The 21,426-nt window shown below is 43.8% G+C and overlaps 1 protein-coding gene across 1 annotated transcript in view; it reads right to left on the reverse strand.

The window, feature by feature from the left end:
• spock3 (SPARC (osteonectin), cwcv and kazal like domains proteoglycan 3) overlaps positions 1 to 21,426 on the reverse strand; it is a 50,942-nt gene that overhangs the window by 10,272 nt on the left and 19,244 nt on the right. Inside the window, exons 3-7 of the mRNA XM_084319115.1 lie at positions 14,373 to 14,412; positions 10,817 to 10,922; positions 7,989 to 8,097; positions 7,601 to 7,709; positions 4,063 to 4,176 (exon numbers count right to left, since the gene is read on the reverse strand). Of these exons, the coding sequence (XP_084175241.1) occupies positions 4,063 to 4,176; positions 7,601 to 7,709; positions 7,989 to 8,097; positions 10,817 to 10,922; positions 14,373 to 14,412 (478 nt within the window). The remainder of the gene's footprint in view (positions 1 to 4,062; positions 4,177 to 7,600; positions 7,710 to 7,988; positions 8,098 to 10,816; positions 10,923 to 14,372; positions 14,413 to 21,426) is intronic.

A 21,426-nucleotide genomic window follows, 5' to 3' on the forward strand; every position in this document is an offset into this window, starting at 1 on the left:
AAGGTAGCATTAAGGAATGACGCAGTAGTATAAAGGAAGTAGTATACTAATTTTATAAGATATCATTAAGGAAGGATGTAGTAGTATAAAGGAAGTAGTATACTAATTTAATAAGATATCATTAAGGAAGGATGTAGTAGTATAAAGGAAGTAGTATACTAATTTAATAAGATATCATTAACACTTTGAGTGCCACGCCGGGTTTTCCTTTTTACCCCCTGAATGCCACCATCGGCGCCAATGTTAACCTTAATATCGCCTAATCTATGTTTTAAATTATGGCTATGTGTCTAATCTGCCCATCGCATTATCAAAGACTATTTTCCAGTCAGTGCTGTCAAGGCAGATTGGTTTTTTATCGCGTCATTTCCGTTTCAGAGCATTTAGAAAAGCACCCGTTTTGAGATAAAAAACAGCCCATTCTGGACCATTCTATGAAAATCGTCTTTTACTGGAATATTCCACAACGTTGATATTCGTCTGCCTTTTTATGAATCGTTTTCAAATAAACGCTAGATGATCAATATTATACGTGCACGCAAGCACATTCGGGCCGCGCACGGATAATCGCTGCATTGATTTCCTCTTGGACTTTTACAGTGAAACCGAAAGAGCCCATTTCACAAAACAGCTTATAACTTCATCAAAATTAGTCTGATTATCCTAACACTGATAACATAGAGTCCTTACCTGACATCAGATGGTATCCAACTGGTATATTCCAATTCCTGATCACCATTCGAAAAAATCGATAAGTGTATAGATCCAACGCGATACAGTAGAACTCCATGATCAGCGGGGCTCAGAGGCTCCAGAATGAACTGTGGTAACCCCGGCTGGATCAGTGGACTGGAAAATGTGGAGTACCGGATTTTTTTCCCCATCCATTTTCATTGAGTCCATTCCAAAATCCCTTATGTCATCTGAAAGACGATAGGGGGCGCTTTTTTCCACATATGATCTCCGGCGGTGCTCGTGTATACTCGGGTAGGCTCGCGTGATGCAATATGATTTCAGATCGCTAAAAAAAATTAATTAAAAAATTAAATCTCGTGAGTGGCTTTCAACCACATAAAAATAAACCCGAGATATCTTGTGTGCGGCACGCAAAGTGTTAAGGAAGGATGTAGTAGTATAAAGGAAGTAGTATACTAATTTAATAAGGTAGCATTAAGGAAGGATGTAGTAGGATAAAGGAAGTAATATGTCTAATTTAATACGGTAGTATTAAATAATTAGTATGCCTAATTGAATAAGGTAGTATTAAACAATGAATATGGCTAATTCAAGTAGTAACTGTAGTATTAAATAATTAGTATGTCTAATTGAATAAGGTAGTATTAAATAATGAATATTAATAATAATAATATACTTACTACATATATCTATTCTATTCACATAATATGCTTACCACTTGTATCTATTGTTATGTCCGCCCATTACAATCACGTGAACTGTCTAACGCCTATCCCGTCTCTCTGTCTCCCTGTGAGTGGCTGTCTCGGAGTTATGACCGGAGTGTTGGACGTCCCGTGATGATGACCGGGAGGATGCAACCCTCTCTGCGCCGCCCCCTTGCCTCAAATAGATCCGCCATCAGCTCTATTTTTAATCTTTCAAAATGTTCAGTTGCTATCGCATGCACTTATCTGTGTTTCATTACACATAATGAGTGCATGCTTACCAACTGTTCACCTGTTTTATTGCAACACTACTATCACCGACATCTAAGAAGGGAGATCCCCCCTTGAATGGCCCTTCTAAGGTTTCTCTCCACCACATTGCCTGTGGTGCATTTTTTCCTATTGCTAGGTTTTAGTGAGTTTTTCCTTACCTTCGTGTGGGGTATGTCTGGGAGTGTTGCATTTATTTATTTTACATTTTTTGGACATTATGGTGTTTTTGTTTTGTTCTTGATTTATTGTGATGTTTCTTCTTGACTTGTTTAAAGAAGACGTGTCCGGCCCATCGGGACATTAACGTGTGTTGTCGGGCCTTACAAATACATTTGATTTGAATATGGCTAATTTTATTTTATTTTATTACGGATCCCCATTAGTTGGTGCCATAGCAACCAGCTAGTCTTCCAGGGCCCTGTTTCTTGTACGTGGTTCAACTAAGTCGATCAAGATGTCATTATCCAGCTTCAGTTAACCCGATGTTTGAAGCCGGGATTTTCCTGTTCCAAGAAGGTGGATTCAGTCTCGTTAACTCAAGCCAGACTTGATTCTCAGGATCAGTGCGCGCGCCCGCCTCAGCTGAGAAGACAGCAGGTGTCGATCGCAGAAATCCTGATTCTCTAGCGGCATTGATTGATTAATTGATTTAAAACTTTATTAACATATTGCAGTACGGCTCAATCGCCTCGCCGACAAGTTAAATGCGTTATCTATAGGCTAATTTTAAGTCCCTCATTACCTCAATCAATCAGATTATATTTCTTTAAACTTGCCTGCTGGATTGAATAATCAAATGAGATCTTGCTAGCGAAAATAATTAGTTAACTGTTATACAGAATTACGATACGGCTCTCTTACCCATTGATTAATGTATAGTCAATCTTTAACTTATCTCCAATGTGGTCTAACGGGTTGTTCTTTTGACTTTCACACAGACGACCGGGGTTCAAGACCCTAGTCGTCTCCTTCTTTTTGCAATATAGGAATAATTCAATTTGGTGCACGTTGAGAGCTATATAAAGAATGACATCCTCAATGCATGTAGATTTATAATATTTTAACTTAAAACCAGGCTACTTTGGCGTATAATCATTAATATTATATTCAAAAAAATCATATTGGAAAGACCGGGTTTGGAACCCCGGTCGCTGGGTTGGCAGGCTTGAGCACTACCGCTGGACCACTGTGCCAGATGGGATAAATTCATTGTTTATACATTAATGAACGAGAGACCCGTGTTTAGAATATCCTTTGTTATGAATGAAGTTTATCTCTTTATCCTCATTCATTAATGTGACGTCAACGGCTCATTCAATTTCTCAAATCCGTCAAACAGCGCATCTCATCAGACATCTTAATCCCAGTTACAATTGAAATAACCACATAATGTGTACATCGCACGAGCGAGCGCCACCGTCGCCACGGTATATATAACGTGCATTATTTAGGACAAAGTGAATTTAGTATCAGCATTTTGGGTCTATTTTACATTTCAAAAGCCCCCTCTGGAAGAATGGAGCACAAGAACGTAATTCAGAATGGTATAATGCAGATCGTAGACTGTGGGAATAGTTTCAGGAAACGGGCCGTCACTTCTTTGCGGGGGCGTGGCGATGGTTCAGGCTAAGTTGAACTTGAACTCTGCTTTCGACCAGGCTCAAACTTTTGGATATGTTGTGATGGTGATTTGGAAAATCCACGTACATGAAACCGGAAAGTCCGGCTAACCCAGTTATCCAGTTAAAGTTATCCGGCTAACTCAGTTATCCAGGTACAAGAAACAGGGCCCTGGGGTCCACACAAAAATAAACATACAAAAACAATTATTATTGCAAAACAAAATTATTAAAAGTCAGTACTCAACACACAATGCATAATGAAACAAATCATTAAGATGGCTAAAATTACATGCAAGCTAAGAAACAGAAAACTAAACAAAATACTGTGTTAAATACAATTTAAGTTTATTTTTAAAAGTGAATCTACTGTAAATGCAGCAGAGGTTTTGAGGCAGGTTATTCCAAAGAGTTAATGCTCTAAAAATAAAATATCTCCTTAAAGCGTTGGTTTTTGGACCTGGCAATTCAAGCTGCCCACTACTGGAACCTCTAGTGTAATGATCATGCACTATAAACAATCTATAAACAATCTGTTCAATTCAAGTAGGTACTGTAGTCTTAAATAATTCGTATGTCTACTTTAATAAGGTAGTATTAAATAATGAATGTGTAATTCAATAGGGTAGTCTTAAAGAATTAGTATGTCTAATTTAATAAGGTAGTATTAAATAATGAATGTGTAATTCAATAGGGTAGTATTAAAGAAGTAGTGTGTGTAATTGAATGAGGTCTTGGTGCATTTCTCTAGCTGCCAGATGACTTACTGTTCTTGTCAGGTTTCTGGATCTTGACTCTCTTGTTGCTGCCGTTCTCATGCAGCACTCTGAACCAGTCCCTCAGGTGACCCACCACCTCCTTCAGATCGCCCTCACTGCACACTGCAGCACGCACACACACACACACACGCACACACACACGCACGCACGCACACACACAGGGGACTGTATGAGTACTTGTGATGACTAAGGAGAACTTAGGGCTCATTCACATCTAATCAGACAATGCAGCACCTCGCCGCAGGGTGGTGCGTTGGTGCTGATGGGCCATTTGTGTGACATCATGCTGTGAGTTTTTTAACCGTCCGTTCCCCCCCCCCCCCCCCCCCCAATCCCTCATCTTCCACTGTGATGCGATCGGCCACCTGCAGCGTGGGGAGAGCTTGCGTCGAGCCCTACTTTCTCGCTGAACGCCGCTCTGTTTTTCTTTTTTTGGGCGACCCCGTGTGGTAACGACTGAACTACCCAAAAGAAGCAACTACCCTGTTCAAAAGAAGCAATTACCCTGTTCAAAAGAAGCAACTACCCTGTTCAAAAGAAGCAACTATACCTGTTCAAAAGAAGCAACTACGCCGTTCAAAAGAAGCAACTACCCCGTTCAAAAGAAGCAACTATACCCCGTTCAAAAGAAGCAACTACCCCGTTCAAAAGAAGCAACTACCCTGTTCAAAAGAAGCAACTACCCCATTCGAAAGAAGCAACTACCCCGTTCAAAAGAAGCAACTACCCTGTTCAAAAGAAGCAACTACCCTGTTCAAAAGAAGCAACTACCCCGTTCAAAAGAAGCAACTACCCTGTTCAAAAGAAGCAACTACCCCGTTCAAAAGAAGCAACTACCCTGTTCAAAAGAAGCAACTACCCTGTTCAAAAGAAGCAACTACCCCGTTCAAAAGAAGCAATTACCCTGTTCAAAAGAAGCAACTACCCCGTTCAAAAGAAGCAATTACCCCGTTCAAAAGAAGCAACTACCCCGTTCAAAAGAAGCAACTACCCCATTCGAAAGAAGCAACTACCCCGTTCAAAAGAAGCAACTACACCGTTCAAAAGAAGCAACTACCCTGTTCAAAAGAAGCAATTACCCCGTTCAAAAGAAGCAACTACACCCTGTTAAAAAGAAGCAACTACCCTGTTCAAAAGAAGCAATTACCCCGTTCAAAAGAAGCAATTACCCTGTTCAAAAGAAGCAATTACTCTGTTCAAAAGAAGCAACTACCCCGTTCAAAAGAAGCAATTACCCCGTTCAAAAGAAGCAACTACCCTGTTCAAAAGAAGCAACTACCCTGTTCAAAAGAAGCAACTACCCCGTTCAAAAGAAGCAACTACCCTGTTCAAAAGAAGCAACTACCCCGTTCAAAAGAAGCAACTACCCTGTTCAAAAGAAGCAACTACCCTGTTCAAAAGAAGCAACTACCCCGTTCAAAAGAAGCAATTACCCCGTTCAAAAGAAGCAACTACCCCGTTCAAAAGAAGCAACTACCCCGTTCAAAAGAAGCAACTACACCGTTCAAAAGAAGCAACTACCCTGTTCAAAAGAAGCAATTACCCCGTTCAAAAGAAGCAACTACACCCTGTTAAAAAGAAGCAACTACCCTGTTCAAAAGAAGCAATTACCCCGTTCAAAAGAAGCAATTACCCTGTTCAAAAGAAGCAATTACCCTGTTCAAAAGAAGCAACTACCCCGTTCAAAAGAAGCAATTACCCTGTTCGAAAGAAGCAACTACACTGTTCAAAAGAAGCAACTGCACCGTTCAAAAGAAGCAATTACCCCGTTCGAAAGAAGCAACTACACTGTTCAAAAGAAGCAACTGCACCGTTCGAAAGAAGCAACTACACCGTTTAAAAGAAGCAACTACACCGTTCAAAAGAAGCAACTACCCCGTTCAAAAGAAGCAACTACCCTGTTCAAAAGAAGCAATTACCCCGTTCAAAAGAAGCAACTACACCCTGTTAAAAAGAAGCAACTACCCTGTTCAAAAGAAGCAATTACCCCGTTCAAAAGAAGCAATTACCCTGTTCAAAAGAAGCAATTACCCTGTTCAAAAGAAGCAATTACCCTGTTCAAAAGAAGCAACTACCCTGTTCAAAAGAAACAATTACCCTGTTCAAAAGAAGCAACTACTCCGTTCAAAAGAAGCAATTACCCCGTTAAAAAGAAGCAACTACCCTGTTCAAAATAAGCAACTGCACCGTTCGAAAGAAGCAACTACCCCGTTCAAAAGAAGCAACTACCCTGTTCAAAAGAAGCAACTACCCCGTTCAAAAGAAGCAACTACCCTGTTCAAAAGAAGCAACTACCCTGTTCAAAAGAAGCAACTACCCTGTTCAAAAGAAGCAATTACCCCGTTCAAAAGAAGCAACTACCCCGTTCAAAAGAAGCAACTACCCCGTTCAAAAGAAGCAACTACACCGTTCAAAAGAAGCAACTACCCTGTTCAAAAGAAGCAATTACCCCGTTCAAAAGAAGCAACTACACCCTGTTAAAAAGAAGCAACTACCCTGTTCAAAAGAAGCAATTACCCCGTTCAAAAGAAGCAATTACCCTGTTCAAAAGAAGCAATTACCCTGTTCAAAAGAAGCAACTACCCCGTTCAAAAGAAGCAATTACCCTGTTCGAAAGAAGCAACTACACTGTTCAAAAGAAGCAACTGCACCGTTCAAAAGAAGCAATTACCCTGTTCGAAAGAAGCAACTACCCTGTTCAAAAGAAGCAATTACCCCGTTCAAAAGAAGCAATTACCCTGTTCGAAAGAAGCAACTACACTGTTCAAAAGAAGCAACTGCACCGTTCGAAAGAAGCAACTACACCGTTTAAAAGAAGCAACTACACCGTTCAAAAGAAGCAACTACCCCGTTCAAAAGAAGCAACTACCCTGTTCAAAAGAAGCAATTACCCCGTTCAAAAGAAGCAACTACACCCTGTTAAAAAGAAGCAACTACCCTGTTCAAAAGAAGCAATTACCCCGTTCAAAAGAAGCAATTACCCTGTTCAAAAGAAGCAATTACCCTGTTCAAAAGAAGCAATTACCCTGTTCAAAAGAAGCAACTACCCTGTTCAAAAGAAACAATTACCCTGTTCAAAAGAAGCAACTACTCCGTTCAAAAGAAGCAATTACCCCGTTAAAAAGAAGCAACTACCCCGTTCAAAATAAGCAACTGCACCGTTCGAAAGAAGCAACTATACCTGTTCGAAAGAAGCAACTACACCGTTCAAAAGAAGCAACTGCACCGTTCGAAAGAAGCAACTACACCGTTTAAAAGAAGCAACTACACCGTTCAAAAGAAGCAACTACCCCGTTCAAAAGAAGCAACTACCCTGTTCGAAAGAAGCAACTACACAGTTCAAAAGAAGCAACTATATACACGTTCAAAAGAAGCAACTATACCCCGTTCAAAAGAAGATGAAACAGGAGAGGAGCTGAGAGCTTGGCTGATTAGATGTAAATTAGCCCTTAGTAAAGATTGCAGAGGGTGTGTGTGTGTGTGTGTGTGTGTGTGTATGTGTGTGTGTGTGTGTGTGTGTGCACACCTTTCTTCTCTGCGCTGCTCCCTTCAGACCCAGCAGTGCAGGGACACATGCCGGAGCACTTCACAGCAATCTTCTTCCCAGTAAGGCACGCCTGGTAGTCCAACTTACACTGTGGGTGGGGGGGAAGTCATCAGGATGCGTCATTCACGAGAAAGTGAAAATTGCTTTGGTGCGTATACACCGGTTCTGGTTTAATTTGGGGGGAGTGTGTGTGTTGTGCTTGCTTGTGTAAATATATGTACAGTATATGTGTGTCTGAGTGAGTGTTGATTGTTTTTGCACCTTGTGCACCTTGTGCACCTTGTGAAGCGCTTGGTAAGTGCTCCCTAAGTTGCCACACAATAAAAAGTATTTTTTTGTATTTTTAAAATGTCATTCTAACTCTTACCTTGGTGGAGTAAGTGTGTCCGTCAGTACCACACACAGGGTAGGGGTGAACCACGGGGCAGGGCTTGCACTTTGACCCCGGACTCTGGTACAGACTTGCATCTTTAAAACTAGAATGCAGACAACGGGAAAAACACTTCACCTACACGCCAAACATCGTACTCTTTACAGATTTCACAATCTTTCGAGGCTAATGCGTGCGGTCAGACTGGTGACACCAAGTTTCCTCGCATGGCGGTGCGAAAATGGGTGACTAAATTGACTGCATTTATATAACGTTGGCACTTTTATCCAAATCGCTTTACAACTAATGCCTCACTAATTCGCTCACACATTCACACGCCGTTCGATCACATCCGCCGCTCATCAGCACATGTTCTCAGCTGCTCCCACACCGGTTAAATTTATTGGTGCATTGAGCGATTCTGCACCAAGCAAGCGAGGTGGCATTTCTTCACAATGGAGGCCTAACGGCGCCTGCCACGATTTTGTGTGGTTTTTCGAATTGGCGGCGAATGACGGTGCAGACGAGGACTCGGACTTGTTAATTGATAAATACAGTTATTTTATTTGTAATTGCTTTTGTAATAGGCCCTAATCATTTGGCATAAGATATTGATGGCTAGTGCATTTGTTTGGCTATTGGGTCACAAAGTAAAAACACCCTTTGAAATGATGACCGCTGTGTCATTTATGTTTAATGTAGACCTTTGTTTATTTGTATTTGTATGTCAGCTCTTTGACTGCCAGAGTGGAGTGGACTCAACCTTGATGACTCGGACTAGGGTAATGGGGACTCGACTCAGACTCGACTCTGTCTCTTCTTTGGTGACTCGGACTTGGACTGGAACACTGGGGACTCGACTGATTTTGTGTGGTTTTTCGAAAATGAAATTGCGTAAATGTGACTGCGGCACATGGATCAGTCGAAGCCAAAGAAGGAACTGTCCCTCGCTGTTCCGTGACGTTAATATCGTGCTATAATTTGATCCTTTACCGGCCTTAACACATCCACCGCCGGAAACGGCTTACGACGTGTTTCAAGTTCATGCGAATTCTGCCATTCCACGGCGTACGACGTTATTGAGATCATATTTCATTTTTTCGCCATGTTATTCATAATTCCCTCACGGAGCTTGGTCTGATGCAGTGGGAGCCTGCACAACTCTGCAACGCTTCAATACTGCCGCCTGGTGGATGATCGGCGAGTTGCAACCGGAAGTGGATCTCTGGAGATCTCCGGTGCATCTGGCAAATGTGTCCGGCACTCGCATATTGTTGCGGGACTGTAGACACACGTCCGTGTGTAGCGATCGCTGCCATAACGCAATAATCGATACGATTTGGGCGTTTATTATGATTATACAAACCGGAAATGGATTTAGGAGATCGCCGTCAAATAAGTGGGATCTTTTTACTCCAATCTCATCGGCTAACGGTAAGAGGACGCTGACGTCATTTTCAGCGCGTTTGTTTATTATTATCCATGCAAACTGCTCTGATCAATATATCACCCATACTACATAAAGCATTTACTGACGATCACGGAATTATAAACGACCCCCTCGTTCATCCGCGCATGATCAGTCATAACGTTTAGGATCAAGTACAGTTGAAATTTTTTATATAGCGTGTATCGCCAACAAACGGCAGTTGATCATCTATATATGCGTGTACGCCTATATCTCACATTCTAGGAATGACTGCAGAAAACGATCGAAACATATTTATATTCTAGACGGTATTTTCGTATGAATCTATGAATGAAAAAGTTAAACGTTCCTACATCCTGAACGATAGATAATCGATGTTGAATGGGCCATAGTAATGTCAATTTAGCAATACAATTTAAAAGGTTATAGCCCTACAAAGGAGGTAAACATCTCCATAGGCTTAGACTGGTGGCAGTGATCATACATTGATGGATAGAAGCGTGGCAGTTAATGTGTTAAAGGCACCGCAGGGAGATTGAGTTCCTATAATTTGCCTAAAATAGCCACCTTGACCCGTTAACCTTGATTACAAAGAGTTACATCTCTCACTCCGCCTCTCTGCTTTATTCGGAGAGAGAGAGGAAATGATTGACTGCCGGGAAGGTCGTCAGTCCGCCTACCGAGCTCAATGTGAACAGTGCTCTCAGACAAAAGACATGTGTTTAAGATAATTTGTCGCTGTGCTGTTGGTAAGAACTGGGAGAACGAGGTCAGTGTGGTGTGGCTGTCCTCTGCCGAGGCTGCGATCGCACACGCACACACGCACACGCGCACACGCGTGGTCCATTCATATCGTTTGGCAGGACGGGGTGTCTATTGTGGGCAGTGCCAGGGCTGTGGGGTAATTGGACTTAACAGCGATGTTACACACCAGTCACCAGAGAACTGCGAGTCCAATGGAACCAGCTGGGGGGGGGGGGAATCATAAAAGCTCATCATCCCTGTGGTGTTACTTATCATGCTATCTTTATCTCTCGCTCTCTCTCTCTTTTTCACTCTCTCGCTCTCTCGCTGTCTCTCTTTGTCTCTCTCCCTTTTTCTTTGTTTGTTCGTTTGTTTGTCCTTGTCTATGACTGGAGATACCACTGGGAATGAGAGAGAGATAGAGAGAGAGAGAGAGAGAGAGAAGATTTGCTCCTAAGCCTTGAGGCAGTGTTTCTTCTGATGCTCTTGTTATATTTCTGGCTTCATCACGCAAGCATCTGAAGGGAAATGACATAGTGATGATAGAAAAAATGTGTGTGTATGTGCATCTATATGTGCGTGTGTGTGTGTGTGTGTGTGTACGTGTGTGTGTGTGTGTGTGCGTGCGCGCGAGCGTGTGTATGTTACCCACCTGACTCTCCTCTGGCTGACGCAGCTAGCGGCATCATCCTCCGCCACACACACCTTGTGACGACCGCATTTGATCTTCAGACACGGGTCCTTGGCTGGATCAAGGGCTGCAGGACAAGGAAGAGTGTGAACACGGAGAGTACTGTGTGTGTGTGTGTGTGTGTGTGTGTGTGTGTGTGTGTGTGTGTGTGTGTGTGTGTGTGTGTGTGTGTGTGTGTGTGCGCGTGTGCATGGCTTGTGAGTGTGCATGTGTGCCGCGTGTGACAGAAACGCAGCCACTCTATTTAAAGTCCTTCAGAGGAGAAGTCAGCGGCGCGGCAACATAGAAACACAACGGCGAGAACACACAGCTCAGGAGGAAGCAGACACTCGAAGAAAGCCGACGATCTATTGAACGTCTCCTCTACTATAGTGTCAATTCTAGATGAACGACTCATGAGACCTACACATACAATCGCTTTGCCGCTTTGAAAGATCTGAAGGAATGTGTGTTTAACAGGTGTTTGACAACAGTGGGTTCTTTTTCAGCCAGTGGGACCCAAACGGAGTGAACATAATGGCACCCCAGGAGCCAAGCCCATTACAAGACTATAACACTCTGTATACATCGTAATACTAGGATCTGGCCTGCAACCCTTTTACTACAGTCCTCCTAAGCACTGGCGTTAACGATACTCCCTGGGGTACAATATTGGTAAATTGCCAACCCCTGTGTGTGTGTGTGTGTGTGTGTGCGCGTGTGTGTGTGTGTGTGTGTGTGTGTGTGCGTGTGTGTGCGTGTGTGTGTGTGTAGGCTGTACCTTTGGTCTGTACATGGACCAGGCCTTCTGGGACAAGTATATTAAAAACCAACCACTGCTCAGTGTGATGGCCGACCTTGGGTATTATAGGTGTAGATATAGTGTACTTGTGTTCGGAAGTCTTGGTCATGTATACAAATGCACCATGACCGGTCTGAGAATTGCTGCAATGTCTAAAAGAAAAGCCAAACAAATTGCCAAATATTGCTCTGTCTCGCTCTATTATTTGCAGCTTAGCCGCGTGGAGAAGGAGGTGCTATGTGTAAGTGTTCAGTGCTGCTTGGCCCCGATACATTTGATTCCCTGTTTATGTAATATAATTTGTGGAACCAAATAAAGTATTCATGTGTGTGTGTGTATGTGTGTGTGTGTGTGTGTGTGTGTGTGTGTGTGTGTGTGTGTGTATGTGTGTGTGTGTGTGTGTTATATATATATATACAACACATGGTGCAACAGTACATTGCAGCATTTCATTTTCCAGTACAAATTACAATGTAATATGACATATTTTGACCTTTTATCTTGTAATACAACATGTCATGGTACAGTATCATTCAGAATTGTCTGTTTTTAATAGGACTTTTTAATACTTTTTGACTAACTTCAAGTGATATAGTTGTTGTTTTTTTGTACAATATGTAATGTCATGGACGGCGGTATAGTAAAAAAAATCAATACCGTTGCATGGATCCATGATGGTATACCTTCATATTCTGTATATATATTCTGTATACCCCCCAGTGCTAGTTCTATGCTGCGTTGCTCTATGTGGCCACTGCCTCTCTCCGTACTCACAGCAGTAATACTGTTAAGGTTCTTTACAGCTAAAAACAGATGGAACCATTTAGAGGAGCTGGAACTGACCCTAGATCCGGCAGCTTTCAGTCTCCCGTGCTGGGTGTGCTGTGCTCCATCTCCAAAGATCTCTTAACTGATCAGGGATCAGATTGTACTGCATGTTTCTGTCTTCCCAGGTGAGAGCTGATTTTAGACCGTTTAAGTGTGGATGTGATCTCTGCCGGTCACAACGAGTTAGCCGCCGTATCTGATCCCTGATCAGTGTTCGATGTAGCGCTGGTGTCCAGGGGCCCAGGCTTTGGCTGACCCCAGAACAGTCTGGGAGTGACCTTTGGTTTAAAGATCCTTACTGTAATCCCAGAGGAGCTTTGCCAGATTATCCTGCTGCCTCCATCCTCCAACACGCTCTCTAATGCTATTGTTTCCCTGACATAACTGACTGTGTGTGTGTGTGTGTGTGTGTGTGTGTGTGTGTGTGTGTGTGTGTGTGTGTGTGTGTGTGTGTGTGTGTGTGTGTGTGTGTGTGTGTGTGTGTGTGTGTGTGTGTGTGTGTGTGTGTGTGTGTGTGTGTGTGTGTGACAGCTCCTTCTGTCAGATCAAGTGAAATGAAAAATAAAATGACAGCTAGAAAAACCATCCTACTATTAGGGACATCCTAGAATTGGGGACAGACGCGTCAAGCATGTACTGTAATGGACGTGCACTCTTCACGGACACACACACACACATACACACACAAACACACAGATTAGGAAAAACAACAAGGCATACACACATACATATCTAAGTGCACGTGCACATGAACACAAACATACGCACGCACACACAGCACACTCTGAAATAGACACCCACAGAAATGTGCAAAATGTTTGCAAACTCTTGCTTTTACCTCATAAGAAAATCACCATACTAAGGCAGCATGTGAAGCTTGAGTGTGTGTGTGTGTGTGTGTGTGTGTGTTTGTGCGTGTGTGTGCGCACACGAATGTGTGTATTTATGCGTGTATTTCTCTGAGAGCGGCAGATCTAGTGCCCTGTGCCCTTGCAGTCAGAGCCACCCTGTCCTCCTCACAGCGGTCTGAGCGATGAGACGAGACAAGAAGACAGCAGCACACTGTTTATCCTGCAGAGGTGGAGCACAACGTGGCCCCTGGGACCCGGAGTGAACCCTGGTGGTCCCTGGTGGCCCCGCCCCCCCCCCCCGGGTCCCCACAGGAGAAGATAGACAATCCATCCAACCAATGAGCAGAGAGACAAACCATCTGGTGGATCCCACGCTGAATATGTTTTAAAACCTGTGTTACTGAACCAACAATAAAGGCTCTTATCAGGTTTATGTCTGTGTTACTGAACCAACAATAAAGGCTCTTATCAGGTTTATGTCTGTGTTACTGAACCAACAATAAAGGCTCTTATCAGGTTTATGTCTGTGTTACTGAACCAACAATAAAGGCTCTTATCAGGTTTATGTCTGTGTTACTGAACCAACAATAAAGGCTCTTATCAGGTTTATGTCTGTGTTACTGAACCAACAATAAAGGCTCAATCAGGTTTATGTTTGTGTTACTGAATGAACAATAAAGGCTCAATCAGGTTTATGTCTGTGTTACTGAACCAACAATAAAGGCTCTTATCAGGTTTATATCTGTGTTACTGAACCAACAATAAAGGCTCTATCAGGCATGAGGTTTTGAGGAAGGTCTTTTTAATCTAATATGCATTTATGCTTTGAGCTATGGCATTAATTCCTTTGATTTCCATTATTCAACCTCCAATTTTACTCTCACACCCACCTTGTGCTCTCTCTCTCTCTCACACCCACCTTGTGCTCGCTCTCTCTCTCTCTCTCTCTCTCTCTCTCTCTCTCTCTCTCTCTCTCTCTCTCTCTCTCTCTCTCTCTCTCTCTCTCAATTCAATTAAATTCAAATGGGCTTTATTGACATGTGGCTCACACACCCACCTTGATCGAAGGGTTTTGTTGGGGTCCATGTTCCAGGTTCCTGAAAAGAAGACATTTAAAAATTATTAAAAATAAAATAAAATAAAAGCAACAATAAGCAATATATATATAAATATATATATATATGACGGTGATAGATGCTCATACAAACCTCCACTTCCTTCACGAGAACGCATTAAAGAGAGAGAGAGAGAGAGAGAGAGAGAGAGAGAGAGAGAGAGAGAGAGAGAGAGAGAGAGAGAGAGAGAGAGAGAGAGAGAGAGAGGAAATAGAAGCCATTCAGACAAGAATTACATTGAACAATTTGGATTTGTGGAAACACCTGCTTACATGAAGATGAATAATGGAGTGTAGGAAATTGGAAACACACACATACACACACACACACACAGACTGTCCTTGGGTAAAAAATAAATAAACGTAAAACTTAAACACACACACACATATACACACACACACACACATACATACATACACACACACACACACACACACACACACACACTTACATTTACACATACACATGCACACACAAACATACATACATTCACATGCAAACAGATGGAACAATTATTAATTCAGTTGGGAGAGCGTGGGTTTGACTTTGTGTCAGCAGAAGCCTTTTAAATATGGTAATGTATTATGTGTGAGATGACAGCCACAAGTGGTGTGTGTGGCACTGTATTGTGTGTATTTCCTATCACATTCTTGAGGCACCATATGGGTATTTGAGAGAAAACATAAGCTACCTTGTCACACACACACACACTTGACACTGAAGACAAGTATCTGGCTTGCCTGAGCAGAAGGCCATTGAAATTGACGTAGAAATGTAAATTCGAAAGTAAAAAATCTACATATGAAATGCATTTGAACGGTGCATATAGGATTGTTATGGAACATGATTTTGAATTATGATAAGCATCACCGCCCCAGGCGTTGTATTGTATCTAAAAATGTACTTTAAAAATAAGTCATTTCTTATGTGTCTTTGAATTAGTTACTTCCTAAACACATTTGTGATGCTTACTTTTATTATTATTATTATATTTTTTTCCCCCAAGGAGCGCATGTGCTCCTAAATAAAATAAATACAAATTAAGACACAAAAAGATTTCAGGAGCACCGTGAAAACCTGATGAGCACTATAGTTTAAAGGAAGCTATAGGCTAACGTGCAGCCAGATAGCTTTCTACTGAACGCACAGAGAGGAAACTGGTATCTATCTTCTTGTCTCTCTCTGGAAAAGACGGTAAGCCAATTTCCCAAAATGTTGGCCTGTTCTTTTATAGTGAAACAAAGCGGGGCTCGCAAGTCACTTTTGATGCTCCAATGTGTTTTAATTGTGACAAAAAATAGCAGATACAACGTTTCGACCCTTCCGGTCTTTTTCAAGTACTTCATGAAGATGAATAATGGAGTGTAGGAAATTGGAAACACACACACACACACTTCATACTTGAAAAAGACCGGAAGGTGAGTTGCGAGCCCCGCTTTGTTTCATGTACTACTGTTTTTACAGTTTGGCTCAGCACCAAGGAACGGAGGATGTGCGTTATTTATTTATTTTTCTGACTGTTCTTTTACAGTAACACGCACTCCTACATGATTGCATATGGGAAACTCGATTTTACAGATTTGTTGATTAATTAATCAACTAATCGATTACTCGACAACATCTACAGTATTAGTCAAGTATTTCTTTAGTCCCTAACGCTTCCTAAAAAACGCTGCATGGATAAAGGAGGAAACAGCAGAACATCCAGGGTGCGAATCATGGGGGAGCTCGGTGAGCCATGGCTCCCTTAGATCAGACATCAGCTCCCCTGAAAACATGATTTGTGAATTTTTGGGGGGTCTCTGAAAGCGCGCACCAAAGCATACAACGACGGCCTGGTGGCAGGCAACATGAATGACCACAAGGTGGCGCGATACAACGTAAGGAGGACAGTGACAGAGGCCAAACGGCGCTACAGGGATAAAATGGAATGGAACAGGCCGACTCCAGAGCTATGTGGCAGGGGCTCAAAACGATGACGGACTACAAAGGCACCTCCCTCAAACTGAACAGTGACATCTCCTTAGCAAATGACCTCAATACCTTCTATGCGAGGTTTGATGCTGGTAATAACAACACCAGCCCACAAGCCACGGCAATGGGGGGGGGGGGGGGGGGGGGTCTGCTGCTGATGGAGACTCAGTGTTCAGGGTAACAGAGCATGAGGTGAGGCGGACCTTTAAAAAAGTGAATATCAGGAAGGCAGCAGGACCGGACGGCATCCCCGGCCGCGTCCTAAAAGTCTGTGCCGACCAACTGGCCCCGGTATTCACTGTCATATTTAACCTGTCCTTAGAACAGGCTGTCATCCCCACCTGCCTGAAGAAGTCCACTATTATCCCTGTACCCAATAAATCCAAGCCTGCTTGCCTCAACGACTACCGCCCTGTAGCTCTCACCTCCATAGCCATGAAGTGCTTTGAGAAGCTAGTAAAGGGCTACATCTGCTCCTCCCTCCCCATCAACATGGACCCCCTGCAATTTGCATACCGCCCCAACAGGTCCACGGAGGATGCCATAGCCCATGTGCTGCACATAGCAGCATCACACCTGGACAAGAGGAAGGGGAACTATGTGAGAATGCTATTCATCGACTACAGCTCGGCATTCAATACCATAGTCCCCTCCAAACTCATAGCCAAGCTCATGGACCTGGGCTTGAACTATGACCTCTGCCAGTGGGTCTTGGACTTCCTGACGGGCAGACCCCAGGTGGTGAGAGCAGGCAACTGCACCTCCTCATCCATCACCCTCAACATAGGGGCCCCCCCCATCCATCACCCTCAACATAGGGGCCCCCCAGGGCTGTGTTCTGAGTCCCCTCCTCTACTCCCTGTACACACACGACTGTGTGGCTCAGCGGAGTAGCAACACAATCATCAAATTTGCTGACGACACAGTGGTGGTGGGCCTGATCTCTGCAAACGACGAGAGGGCCTACCTGGATGAGGTCAAGGTCCTGGCGGGATGGTGCCAGGAAAACAGCCTCTCCCTGAACGTCAGCAAAACAAAAGAGATGATTGTGGACTTCAGAAGGTCGGGGGTCAAGGACTACAGCCCCCTCAGCATCGATGGGGCACCGGTTGAGAGAGTGAACAGCTTTAAGTACCTCGGAGCCTACATATCCGAGGACTTGACATGGACCACACACATTGACAAATTTGACAGTGTTGTGAAGAAGGCACGACAACGCCTCTACTTCCTCAGGCGCCTAAGGAAGTTCCAAGTCAGTCAGAAGATCCTTAAGAACTTCTACTCATGTACAATAGAGAGCATACTGACTGGCAACATCACCTCCTGGTTTGGGAATAGCACTGCACAAGACCGAAGCAGACTACAAAGAGTGACGCGTTCAGCCGAACGCACAATTGGAGGGGGGCTCCCCACCCTCCAGAACATTTACAACAAGCGGTGCAGGGGCAAGGCTAAGAGAATCATTAAGGACTCCAGTCACCCGAACAACTGCCTCTTTGAACTGCTGCGGTCAGGCAAGCGATACCGGAGTCTCAAGGCGAGCACAGAAAGACTCAGAAGAAGCTTCTATCCCCAGGCCATCAGGCTGCTCAACGAACAATGAACACTACACAACAACCATCAAACGCACATAGCACACATATCCACACGCACACACTCACTTTAAACAAACACACTGTAGCACCCACTCCCCACACTTTATAGCACACACTCACTTTAAACAAACACACTGTAGCACCCACTCCCCACACTTTATATTTATTGATAAAGGATTGCACTACAACTCGTACACCTTACTGTAAATTGTACCTAAATTGTACCTCATCCCATTTCTGCTTTGCACTATATAGTATTGTATATTAGTACACTGCATAGTATTGTATATTATATGGTAACTCAGTTACGTCTATTCTGCATCGAACATTGTACATATGTCTATACTGAACACTGTGACCTCATTTTCTACTTCTAATTTACATGCTATACTATGTTATTGATACTTATCTTGTCTAGCACAGTATCTGGAGCGTAACAGTAAGAAGCATTTTGTATAAAAGTATTCTGTACTTCTGTATGACAACTATTAAAAAAACTTGAAACTTGAACTCTAAAATACTGACAATAAATGCTATTTTTGCCATGCATTTCAAATTTTTCTGTAATTTTCTGTATCGTCATCATCGTGTATAATAATAAAATTTGGCTATTTTGATGTATTAATGATTTGCGCACAAATTCACCGTAATAGACAATAGCATAAATCTATGGGGTTGCGGCACTGCAGATATACCCTACTCGTAATACGCATGCAACATGCATGCTATTCTTGCGTTTACCATTCGGAGCGTGGCGGCGCTGCACTGCAGTCTGCACTCTGCAGGCACAAATAGACGCATCCAGGATAATGTCGAAAGTTAAACGGAATATCAAAGAAGTAAGCCTTCTAACCAATTTTGATTTTACAAAGAAGGCGAAGCAACTTGCTGCGGGGACTACTTCTGTGACATGCAGATTTTGAGAATTGGGCAGACCATCAGGACAGGTGGGTGGCGATAATGTTGAATTTTTTTGCCTACTGGAGATGAGGAGTGACTTTTAATAAAACTGCAAGAAAAACAAATGTAATTCTCTCCGCGGCAGTGAGCTGGAGTCTCTCTCTCTCTCTCCGCGGCAGTGCAGTGAGCTGGAGTCTCTCTCTCTCTCTCTCTCTCTCTCTCTCTCTCTCTCTCTCTCTCTCTCGCGGACGTCTCTCTCTCCGCGGGCGTCTCTCTCTCTCTCATGCGACAGGCGCGCTCCTTTTCCCAGCGCCGCGCCTCGGCGGCAGCGTTTGGGGCATAAAGTTGAAACTAGTTCAACTTTTGGAGAGGGGCGGGCTCATCAAGGTAACTCTTTTCGACCGACTAATCAACATTGAGGAAGTGGCAGAGCCGCGGCAGTTGCGAGACTCAGTTGCGAGACTCACGCTCTGAGATTTTTTTTTCCCGGTATGGTTCGCACACTGAGAACATCTATCACCACCTGTGGGGTAAACATGGTGTTCTATCAGATGTGATGATTTGAGGGTTTTTATGGTGTCATTTTCAGCTCTCCTCTCTGTCTCCTCTCCTCCCTCTACTCTCTCCTCTCCCTCTCTCTTGCTCTCTCTTCCCATCACAGTGATAACCTGTCCTCCGTTCTGCTGGCTTCTGTTTAACACAAACACACACACACACACACGCACGCACGCACGCACGCACGCACGCACACACACACACACACACACACACACACACACACACACACACACACACACACACACACACACACACACACACACACACACACACACACACACACACACACACACACACACACACACACACACACACACACACACACACACACACACACACACACACACACACACACTTCATATCACAGCAACTACTGTTCTCAGTATTCGATCTCAGACATCTTGGTTGCAAAGCAAGGTGATAGGGCTGTCACCCCCCCCCCCCCCTCTCCCACCCATAACGATGTGATTGGAATTCAAAGTGTATATGAATGAATTATTATTCAGGCGCCTTGGTGTCTACATATATCTGTCTCTCTGTCTCTCTGTCTCTCTGTCTCTCCTCCCCGCCTCACAGGGTTGGAGCTGTGGACCGGAGTGGCTGTGGACCGGAGTGGCTGTGGACCGGAGTGGCTGTGGACCGGAGTGGCTGTGGACCGGAGCTGCTGTGGACCGGAGCAGCTGTGGCCTGGAGTGGCTGTGGACCGGAGTGGCTGTGGACCGGAGCGGCTGTGGACCGGAGTGGCTGTGGACCGGAGCGGCTGTGGACCGGAGTGGCTGTGGACCGGAGTGGCTGTGGACCGGAGTGGCTGTGGACCGGAGTGGCTGTGGACCGGAGTGGCTGTGGACCGGAGTGGCTGTGGACCGGAGCGGCTGTGGACCGGAGCTGCTGCGTAAGTTCATCCATACTGATCAAATCACATAAACACTCTACAGGAGCTTATCCACCATTAGCAATGATGTCTGTCATCTCATCAATCATGAAGCGTTCTCGGCTCGCCACGCTCTCTCTCTCTCTTTCTCTCTCTCTCTCTCTCTCTCTCTGCATCTCTCTGTATCTCTCTCACTCACTGTCTGCATCTCTCTGTCTCTCTCACTCACTCTGCATCTCTTTGTCTCTCTCTCTCTCTCTATCTCTCTCTCTCTCTCTCACTCACTCTCTGCATCGCTCTGTCTTTCTCTCTCTCACACTCACTCTGCATCTCTGTCTTTCTTTCTCAACTCTCTCTCTCTCTCTCTCTCTCTCTCTCTCTCTCTCTCTCTCTCTCTCTCTCTCTCTCTCTCTCTCTCTCTCTCTCTCTCCTCTCTCTCTCACTCACTCTCTCGCATCTGTCTTTCTTTCTCTCTATCTGTGTATCTCTGTCTCTCTTACTCACTCTGCATCTCTGTCTTTCTCTCCCTCTCTCTCTCTCTCTCTCCTCACTCTCTGCATCTATGTCTTTCTTTCTCTCTCTCTCTCTCTCTGTCTTTCTCTCTTTCTCTCTCTCACACACTCTTTGCATCTCTCTCACACTCTCTGCATCTCTCTGTCTTTCTCTCTCTCACTCTCTGCATCTCTCTGTCTGTCTCTCTCTCTTGGGTGTGTGCTGTCCACAAGCAATAGCAATTTCAACTGTCCAAACTGATGACAATAATTGTTTAGGGTTTGCTTGCAATTATGAAAAAGCATGGTGTGTATGTGTGTGTGTGAGTGTGTGTGTGTGTATAATAGATTCTGTTCTAATAACTTCAACAAAATGTACTTTGTATTTGTTTGTACTTGATTTGAGGAAAAGGTGAATATCATTAAATATCACGTGGCCAATGAGCATCTAATGGGGCCAACGGAAAAACACATCGTGAGAATATTATGAACAGCTCTCTCATACAACAGCTGCTCACTGCTCACCTATAGGCTGTACACCATAATATATACTCTACCTTATGCAGTGTAGCAGAGTAGCAGTAACACAAACCGCCAAGCCTGAATT

This window comes from Notolepis coatsorum (assembly GCF_963971535.1).
Source record: "Notolepis coatsorum genome assembly, chromosome: 7".
Lineage (NCBI taxonomy): Eukaryota > Metazoa > Chordata > Actinopteri > Aulopiformes > Paralepididae > Notolepis > Notolepis coatsorum.